An 11,037-nucleotide genomic window follows, 5' to 3' on the forward strand; every position below is an offset into this window, starting at 1 on the left:
TGATTTCAACTTTATAGTTTTGTATCTAATTTTTTTTTATTTGTTTCTTTGCCTCATTGTTATTTGATTATTATTGTGTCTTTCCCCCCTTCCATGATTTTTGGTTTTATATTCAAGGTTGTGATTTTTTGATTTTTTTTTAAAAGAAAAAATTGAACTGCGTCTATCTTTTACGTATTTTAGAAGAAAGACGCAACACGTTTCGATCGTGTGATCCAATAACGCCATATTCTTGTTAGACTGTTCAACCTGTCCCTTATCAGCGTAGCGTAGTGAACAATGAATGAGTTTTTTTTATCACGGGTATTGCCAATTTATCAAAAATCCTGCCGGAAAGATTTTTTTTGCTTTGAAATTTAGACTTTAGAAGGTGGTCGGATTTTAATTTTGAAGAGGGGAACGAAATTAAAATCATGAAAACGCCTTCGGCAGGAACGTTAGTCCGACGAGAGGGCGGCTTTTTCTGATGCCAGGCCGAACACCGGTGATGAGGCCGATGAGAGACCGTTCGATTTTGACAAACCACGTATAAATGGACTGGAGGTGAGTCTCTATCATTACAAAAAATAATATAAAAATTTACTATAAACGATATACAATTTTTACAAAAGTTTATATAATTTAAAAACTTACACTATCTCACAGCAAACGAACTACCCGATTTTCAAAAACTTTAAAAGCCTTTGATTTTTGTTTTCTAGAACATTAAGTTATTATATTCCTACGAATCCGTGCTTTCTCTAGAAATTTCTAGAAAAAGGCCATGTTAAACAAATTAATTCCATGTATAACAGAGCTGATATGTAAGAGCTGATATTTTAACTGTAGTCAGCCATTTAAAGAAACTTTGGTGTACCGATCGTTTTCTAGACTTGGGCACCATGTTCACAACCCAGACGAAAACTTTTTTTTGTGCTCTAAAGAACAGTATATGTTAATCAACTGCCGACTGGATGCTGCAGTCTCCGGAGGAATAAGTACAGTGTCAGAGGAGCAGAAAAAACCCTGGGTAGGTATTGCCAGGAAGAAGGAAAAACAGCAAATGTTCTCTGTTGCTGCGAATGAGAGCAGAAATTCCTTCTCTTGGTTTCGAAAAAGCCCAGGCCTGAAGAATAGATTCGAAAGTCTTTGACAAAGCTTTGTTATATTGGGGTCTGATAAAACTCTTAAACATTACAAAGAGCTCTAGATAATAATGTAGATCGCACATTAGATTAATATTGGCTATGGCATATAAGGTCATAAATGGGCCTTTAAACTTCAGGCAAGGAAGAAATGTAAAAAAAAGGCCTGGCATATTTAGTCAAGGTATTAATTAAACAAATTATATAATGAATATTAGATGAGAGCTCATTCTTTACTTGTAATCAACCATTTAAAGAAATGTGTGGTGTTTAGTGGCCATTAGTTAATGATTATTTGGAGATCATGAGATGCAGTTTGGTATGACATAGGTTTAGAAAAACGATGTCTCAATAAAGGTCGAAACGTTGGCACGATAAAGAAAATTTTTTCTAAACCTACGTCACACCAGACTGCATCTCACGATCTCCAAATAATCATTTTCATTTAAAGAAACTGCTCCACCAGTGTGCTGGTTGTTTTCTTAATTTGGGTATCATGCTCCCAATCCAACAGAAAATGTATCCCCAAAACTAATCTTATGTTGTGAACTGCTTTTACCTGTGACTTCATCCATGTGGGACTCAGTTTTAATGTACCTTCCTAATGTGTTGCAGAGTGGTAGTAATAGGCTTTCTAATATAATGTCTCGTTTCTCAAATTCTTCTCATCTTCAGTTCACTTGAGTCTGTACACGGTAAAAAATTGTACATATGATCCTCTTAGGGATGGAATTTCAAAATATCCTTTTTATAGTGGCTCTCCATGTCATTTTAGGAATGCACTGTCGAATTTCAGCCCTTTAGATCTAGTGGTTTGGTCTATCAGTCAGTCAGAGAATTGTTTTTATACATACAGATAAAACAGCTTAAAGTGCCCTTTTTTATTTATTTATTAATTTTTTTGTTGCTAAAAATATACAAATCAAAAAAGAGGTATATGGTGATCGACTGCTGACTAGACTCTAAGGCATATATACATACATCAGAGCGGCAGAAACGAGACTTTGCAGATATTACCAGGAAAAAAGAAAAAACAATGGGTGTTCTCTGTTGGTGTCTGACCTCTGTGAAGGTCTTTTCTTTGGAACAACTCGTCTGAGAGGAAAACCCCTGACCTGAAGAATACACACAAGAGTCTTTGATAAAGCCTGTGCAATGAGGAAAAATAAAAAAAAATAGCATGTCCAGTCAAGGCATTAATAAACAAATTATATATGGAAAATTAAAAAATCTGATATTTTAATTGTAGTCGGTTATTTAAAGAAATTTGGTGTCTTGGTAATTTTCTAAACTTTGGCATCATGCTCACTCAACAGAAAACTCCTCCCTAAAACAAATCTTATGTTGTGAATAAAACAGCTTAAAAGACACAATTGATTTGGCTCAGTTATACAAATCAAAATACAAGCATATGATACTGCAGTATAGACATCAAAACAGCAGAAACAAGCCTGTGCAGATATTGCCAGGAAGAACCATGCTCTGTTGGTGCAGTCTATACAGGCTGAGATTCCTTCTTCTGGGAGTGGAAGAGCCCAGGCCTGAAGGATCACGGGACTCCTTGTCAAAGTTTTGGGACCTGATAAAGAGTTAAACTCTAGATACTAATGTAGATCGCACTATTGTGTCTATTGACCAACATTGATTGTGGTGCATAAGCTTGAAAAGAGACTTTTTAAGCTTAACCTAAACTTTGGAAAAAGAAGAAATGTAAAAAAAAAGCCTTAATAAACAAATTATACATGAAACATTACATGGGAGCTGATATTTTAATTGTTGTAAACCATTTGATTAAACTTCAGTGTACCAATGCTTTTCTCATACTTGGGCACGTTGTTCACAAACCAATAGAAAAAACTAACCTTCTGTTGTGAATAAAACAGGTTAAAAGTCACAATTGTTTTGTTTCTCAAATTATACAAATCAAAAGAAAAGTGTTTTGTAAATATATTATAAGGGAAATAATAGGCATTTATAATGGCTATTGCCAATTCAATTACCACCTCAAGAAAATGATACAAAAACCTGCTGACTTTGACACAGGGGTTTGATTCATTCATTTCTATTCAACTTTCTGTCAACAATCAGGAAACAGATATTTCAAAAAGCATGAATAACCTGAATTTAATGGCACGCAGATAAAGCGTTATTGGTTTTCTGAAAACGATAAACTAATCTAGGGTGCCTTTATCTGACATGTAAATAACTTTCAAGTTAACATGGAAAAGTTTTTCCACTTGTACTCTTTCTAGAAAATAAGAATTGTACATGTGATACCTCGTTGACATTTCAGCTTACAAATCGGTTTTTATCACAATGATTAACTTACTAGCTTGCAAAAATTCACATGACAGTAGAACAATAATCTTTTTATATAAGCAAAAAATACCAAAGAATAATACTCACATAAGCTTAAATGATCAACAATGATCACTAATAATAAAATTATGGAATAGTTGTAACATTTTATTGTAGTTTCAAGCAATTATATTGTAATTAAATTAAAAGCGTTTGTTGTAATATTTTAGAAAACAATTAATTTAATAATTCAATTAAAGCTTAATTGTTACTAAATTTATTTAAACTAAGGTGTGCATATATACTTTTTAATTTTTTTCCAGTGACCAGAGAATTACAAGAACCAGAAATAATGGTCAATATGGTTGGAGCGGAACCTCGTGCACGAGACAAAAGGAGTGGATTGTGCAGCTCTCCAATAGAGTACAAAGAGTTTGCATGTGGATGGGGAGCGGCCTCCATCAACATACTTGTCACATTCCCTCTAAATAAAGTCATATTTCGACAGGTACAGTTGTTCTGTAGTTTTTTTGTCAAAAAATTGTCTTTTTTTGTCAAATTGTCACCTTCTTTGTTGATAACTATATAATAATAATTTAAAATTATTCTTTTTGGGTTGTCTTCTACAAAACTACCACTATAAAGAAAATAATATTTTTAAGGAATAATAATAATATTTTGTCAGAGTTATATCGAATGACAATAATTACAATGTTCCTCTGCAGAATATTGACATAATTCTCCTTATTTTGTATTGTTGTACATTTAAAAATTATTTTTTAAATTTTCTTACTTCCTTCTTCCTTTACTTATTTACATAGTTTTATTATATTACTATTTTGTGTTTGTTTTATGGAATGTATATGTACACATTCAATTTCAATAAAAAATTAAATGGTTATGTTGAAATATGCCAAAACTTAGCTGAAAAATAAAAAGAGTTTTACTATAAAGCAGGCCAAAATTAAGAATATAATAAAAATCTTGTCTTTATACAATATGTAGCTGATATATATTGATTATAATGAAGTTTAGATGTTAAAATAGTATTAAATGTTAAAAGTATGATTTAAGACTAATTCAAAGTGTGCTGTTGAAGGGGAAAATTATGTTCAAATAATAAATTCAAAGAAATATTTAAAATAAACTTGATTTGTTGAAAATATTAGGTATGTCAACTACTTTTAGCTGTCCTGGCAACTGCTAGCATGAAGCTACTTGCCTACTTACACCACTTAACGAAAAATCTATTGTGAATCAAACATGAAACATCTAACAATGGAAACTATTGGGTAGTAAACTAAGTCACTAGCATTGTTTAATAATTTTATTTTGAAATTGAACTCTGCATAACTATTAATAAGATAAACTTTACTTCTCGGTCTGTATAAAAGACATTGTAGAGTTCATAGGTCAAAGACGCGACAAGTTCTGGGAGGTTGGAATTTAAAAATTTCATGGAATATGGCAACAGATAGTTGAAAAAAAATGGTTCAAATATTGTTAATTAAATTTACTTACAAGTATCTGAAATTTTCAAATTCACGATTAAAACAAAAGCTATGGACTTATTTTATGACGACATATGTCCTATTGAAGTCCTTCAACAAGCAATTTATACATTCTTTCTACTCATTACTTTATTCTTAATTAGTTTGTAAACTCATGCAATCATTAAATTTAAAATGGTTATTCTTGAGGAATTTTTAAAATTTTTATATTTAAAAAAAAATATGTTATACAATTTGCCTTTACTAAATGCATACCAAGTTTGTACAGTACAGCGTGGCTATACTTTAAGAGGGCTAGACACCTTCAGTTTATCCGCACAGTGATCTGTCCTAAATAATTGTATGAAAATCTGGATTGGTATCTGAACTGAAGGTGTGTAGGCTACATTCAGTTTTCACCTAAGTTACATCCGTTTCTTTAGTTCTTTCATCAGTTTTGGCGATGACTAATGAAATCTGGATGACAACTGGGCAAAAACTGTTTGACAAACTGTGTAAAGAGCATAGTTTAATGTTGCAGAAAAGTGCATTACTACCAGCCTAAACTATTCATGATGAACTGCAAAGATAAACTAAGCCCCATTTACAATATCAAAGCCCAAAGATTGTTTTCTTGTTTCAGATGCTCCACAATGTAACAACAATGCAGGCTGTGAGGCAGATAACAGAAGAAGGAGTTGTTCATTTGTACCGGGGTGTCTTGCCACCACTTGTTCAAAAGTCTCTTTCCGTGTCGATAATGTTTGGTGTTTATGATAAATGTAAAAAACCCCTTTTAGAAAAGAACTTAAACCCAATTTTTTCTACAATAGTGGCCTCGATTGCTGCTGGTACCATAGAATCAATATTAATGCCGTTTGAAAGAATACAGACATTGTTACAGCACCAAAGGTATCACAGAGATGTTCAAAACATGAAAGCAGCTGTGAAGACTTTAGGAAAACACGGGTTTAGTGAATATTATCGTGGTCTGGTGCCAGTGCTCTTTAGAAATGGCCCTTCTAATGCAGTATTTTTCCTTATGCGAGACCAAGCTAAGTCCAGCTTTCCAGAACCTAACACCATCCCAATGAGAATGCTCCATCAATTTGCAGTCGGAGCATTGATCGGTGCTTTCTGTTCAACCATATTCTATCCTTGTAATGTGCTCAAAGTACACATGCAAAGCAGAGTCGGAGGGCCATTTCAATCTGTGCCTTCGGCAGTACGAGAGATTTATATAGAAAGAGGAAGTATCAGATCATTTTTCCGTGGAGTGCATCTTAATTACACTAGATCATGCATTAGTTGGGGTGTTATTAATGTTGCTTATGAAGGGCTGAAAAATTTTTTTTAAATAAGGTTTACTTTTAAACATATTGTTAATTATTGCCATATTTTGTTGTTGCCTTTTTTTCACCCCCTGGTAAATACTGCAAAACATGCAGTGTCTTCTCTTAATAAAACTGATTGAAAATAATTTAAATTACTTTTGCTCAATTAATTTTCATTTTATTTTTCATAAAGAAAAATAATACTTTTAACTTACGAGGAAAAAAATATTTTGTCTTAAATGAAAAACTTTCCTTTGCATTCATGACTGTGTTTTTTAATGGTGTCTGTGCCTCTTCGCATTGTCATCAATTTTCGTGATATTATTACCGGCCCTTATTTGTTTAAAACAAATTCCTTGTTGATTAAACAAGTTTAATTTATTATTATTTTTTTTAGAATGTGTTAACTAAATTGTTATTCAAATATTGTTGTTGATCAATGTGAAGCTATAGTCAATTTGTAGATTTTGCCTAAAATGCAATTAAAAAAATAAAAAATTATAAAAGAGAGAAAGAGAAAGAGAGAACATTAAATCAAGCACATTTGTGCTAACACAACAAAATAACTGCACAAATGATAAGATTTAGGTAATAACTGCAGTACAAGTGGTTGTGTCAAGCTATAGGCATAAAATTGATTCAATAAAAATAAAAATAATAATAAAAAAATGTAACAGAAAATGAAATGTGTAAAGCAATAAATAAGAAATAAAAGTTTTGCCAATTCTAGTCTTTTTTAAACAAGACATATTTATGTATGTCTACTCAATTCCATTTTCTACAAATAGAGGACATTTTCTTTTTATTAAAAAAAAAAAAAAATAATAATAATAAAAGCTGAGAAGAAGATTGTATTCAGTGTAAAAAATTGATCCATGCTAGTTGGATTGTATATAAACAAACTGGTTGATTTTCTTAAATAAATTACGTAAATAATGGAAAATAAATTGATAATTGTGTAAAATAAGTGACTTCAGTGAATGATGTGCTATATGCATATAAATTAATAGGTAGACTTGTTACTAACAAAGATTTATTAATATTTTAAAAAGGAAAATACTAGATACAAATTTAAATACCTTATTTCCTTAATTTAAAGTTAAGATTATATTAGAAATCAGCACATTTTTCTACATTCATTTATCATTAAATTGTCCAAGATGGACCAGTTTTGAAGAGTATAAAAGATGAAAACAATTGAAATATTTTTGGGTGTTGTGTTTTTTTAAAACTTTGTTTTCAATTTTTTAAAGCATGCATATTCACATTGTATAATAAAAATGCACAGGAATCAATCTGCTTATATTTAATAAAATATATGTAATTATAAAAAATTAATAGTTTCAGTCCTTCTTTTAGCAGAATACAATGGGTGGTCCAGTGTATCTCAGGTGCACTCTATGGAAAATGTCCTCTATTTTTTCCATTCTCCTTTTTCTTTCCATGTTTTTCCATATGATGAACTATCATTTCAAATGGATAATAGCGTCATATCTACTTTCTCTCTATACATTTGATGTTGGTTTTACCAAATTTTTTATGGTTATGAAATAAAACCAGCGTTTATTGGGAAAATGCCTTTTTTTTTAATCTCGCAGGGGCTGCTGGCTGGTTATTTCCAGAAGAGTTTTGTGTAAAAAATTTTCTAGTGCACATCAACTAACATTGCGGCTTATAAAATAAATTGTTCAAAATTCTTACCTGGCAAGGTGAATTACCTTTCTTTGTTTGGTAATATGCTGCATTTTGTAATTGGGCATTTAAATCAAGGAAATTTATACCAACTCCGAAAATTAGGTACCATCATATTTATCTTGCCTTATGCCATATATATTTATTTTTATATTTGCAGTTTTAAAGCTTTACCTCTTAACTGTCAAGCCTTTAGTTTAAAATTGCAATTTAATATTTTCAATAAAGAGGGAGATTTATTTTTATGAAAACTCTAAAATATAATGGCATTCTTACACAATACAATTTTTATCAATATCTTACAAAGAAATGGTTGATAAAATTAATCCTCAAATATTTATATATTTGGTGTGACACTGATGGATTAAACGAGTCAAGTTGTTGTAAAGGTACTGGAATTATGATTATTAATTTTTTTAAACCTTCAATCTACCTCCAGCGCACATTTTTTATTATTAAAATCGTTGTTTTTGGAACAAGCATGTTGCCATCTATTCTGCATGAAACTCTCGTACTTTAGCTGCAAGTTTGTTGATTATGATTTTATTGAATCAACATTTTTGCTCATATTTTAAAGATGTAAGTAGATTCTTTAGAAAAATATTGTGATACTTAAACATTTCATCATCGTTTAATTTCAAATTAAAACAAAGCAATAATTATTGATTCTAAGGTTATTTGTATGAATCAAATATTGTTGTTTGTTTTTAAAAGAACATGCTTCTGAAATATTTCAACATAAGTTTGTTTGAGGAGCTTTAATGATTTATGTTACTATTTAAATCATTTTTAGAAGTAAAATTTTTTGGCAATGACAATAAATATAGAACTAAGTGAAATTGTCGTGAAGTTGTCCAGTTTATCTTGAAAACTTAGTTAAAAAACAAGTTGTTACCAAGTTTTATGGATATTTTGTTAGTTTTTAATTATGTTAAAATTGGACAACTTATTGGACAAATTTTGTTTCAATTGTTTTTATGTAATTCAGACATCTTTTAGAAAATGCTATGATAAAGGAATAATAAACCGACTACGGAACAATTACTTCAAATTTAAAAATTTGAAAAATGTCATTCACGCTTACCACGTAACATATAAATAAATTTATCCCCATGATTAAGCGCTGTTTCTCATTTGTTTTTCAATATCTCATCAGACATATCTTGTCAGACATATCTCATCGATATGTACTTAAAACTGCTATTAAAAAATAACGCATATAAGTGCACGAAATGTAACAGCATGAATTTTTTTGTTAAAAAAAAGCATGTTAATAAAAGGCAAAGTATGACATGCATGGTTTATAATGTTCTAGCAGATTTTTTTTTGTTTTTGTTTGAACTGAAGATTACATTATTGTTATGTAAAGCATTTATACTCCGGTACACAATGTGAATTGTATCATGCTCAATGCCTCAATGGATTTTAAATTGAAACAATTGACAAATAATATAGTTCCTTATTTGTAGGGTAGGTAAGTGTAGTGTTAATTTTTAAAGACTTTTTTTTCAGAACAGATTATATGGTATAATAGTGAACAAAGAAATCATAAAATTAATAAGATTTAAATGTGCAGTACAAAATTATTAGATAAAACGATAAATTTGGCAGGGATATTAGGCTTGTGCGAGTAGTTTTCAGGGAATTAGTTATAATTGTGCCTTAAATGTATGATACAATGAAATACACAATATTATTTAAGTTTTGTATTTTATTTTTATTTTGTTTCAATAGAAAATAAAACTTTCCTTATATTTTGCACTGCTAACACAATAAAACGCTGAACAGGAATAATGCAGTACAATTAAAAACACTACTTTTTCAATTTTTTCCTTCAAATTTTCACATTTAATAACGGATTTCTCTGTTGTCTGTGGGGTGATGAACCTGAAATTTGGTAGGGACCTATCATTTTAGTCTGCTGATCTTTGCTGGGTTGGACAGTCAGACACATTTTGACATTTTTTGTCTGACAGACCAATCCAACAAGGTAAGGCAGACCAAAATGATCGGCGATGATGAAAAACAAGATATAGTATATTAGAGGACCTTCAAATATCACGAAAACAAAATCATTTATAAATTGATGCAAGGAAGTATTAAATTCTACAAATTCCACTACCCTCCTGCACTTATTTTATCTATAAATGTAGATGATTATGCACAATCTAAAATAAAATAATATTAAGACTTTGCTAAATTTTTTTCTAAATTTTAGATTAATGACAGAAGTAATGAACACATGAATTAAATAATATTGGCAAACCATTCCTTAAGGAGAGACCGAGAAGTACCTTTGTTTAGTACTACATGAAAAGCTGACCTAGGTATGGCATATCAAGGCCATTCAACAGAAATTACGTTTCTGCATTAAACAACTAAAATTCTTATTGATGGCAAAATCAAAATTACCACCCACTAGTTTAGTATGGTAGTGGTATGCCCAATCCCGTACCTATGGGTGTCTAATATGGGTGCTCTGCCAATAAATTGCAAATAAAAAACATCCGAAATCAGGTTTTGAGAATAATACCACTGTCCATTAGTCTAGATATGCTCGAGTGACTTTTTAGAGAAAATAAACTGTTGCCTGGTGTTATAAACGAGTATGCAAAAGTTAAAAGCAGAAAGGAGATCAATTCAGTTGACATGATTCCATATCAGTTTCTAGACAAAGAAGAATCATAATTAAAATGCAGGTGTAGAGTTTCAAGTCAAGAAAGTCCATGGAGAAGTTTATAAGAAATATCATAAAATACTCCAGTCTTCTTGGACTAAATGTGACATAAGAAACATCTCTGAACAGCCCCCAATGCATCATTTAATTGTTTCGTGTATGAATTCACATCATCACAAGACAAGAATTGGTCGTATAATGGCCTTATAAAGTGAAAGTAAGCTGTAAGAATTACTGAAAATTATTGTAGGTTTGGTTTGCTTTATTGATTATAGATGTAATATGATTTTTTAAAGTTCATGTCATAATTAAAATGATTTCCAAGATTTTTTATGTCATTTTGTTTAATGTTAAGCCAAAATAATTTAAAATCAATACATAAATAGAATTGAGATGATTAAAAGTAACTAATTTACATTTTT

At 30.5% G+C, this 11,037-nt stretch overlaps 1 protein-coding gene across 1 annotated transcript; it reads left to right on the forward strand.

Annotated features, from left to right (window-relative positions):
- The first annotated feature begins 11 nt into the window (after positions 1-11).
- On the forward strand, positions 12-9,647 carry LOC106664871 (solute carrier family 25 member 51). The gene is made up of 3 exons (XM_014390916.1): positions 12-543; positions 3,746-3,930; positions 5,556-9,647. The coding sequence occupies exons 2-3, from the start codon at positions 3,775-3,777 to the stop codon at positions 6,267-6,269; spliced, it is 870 nt and encodes a 289-aa protein (XP_014246402.1). The 5' UTR covers positions 12-543; positions 3,746-3,774; the 3' UTR covers positions 6,270-9,647.
- The last annotated feature ends 1,390 nt before the right edge of the window (positions 9,648-11,037 follow it).

This window comes from Cimex lectularius, unplaced genomic scaffold (assembly GCF_000648675.2).
Source record: "Cimex lectularius strain Harlan isolate CLEC.00 unplaced genomic scaffold, Clec_2.1 scaffold105, whole genome shotgun sequence".
NCBI lineage: Eukaryota > Metazoa > Arthropoda > Insecta > Hemiptera > Cimicidae > Cimex > Cimex lectularius.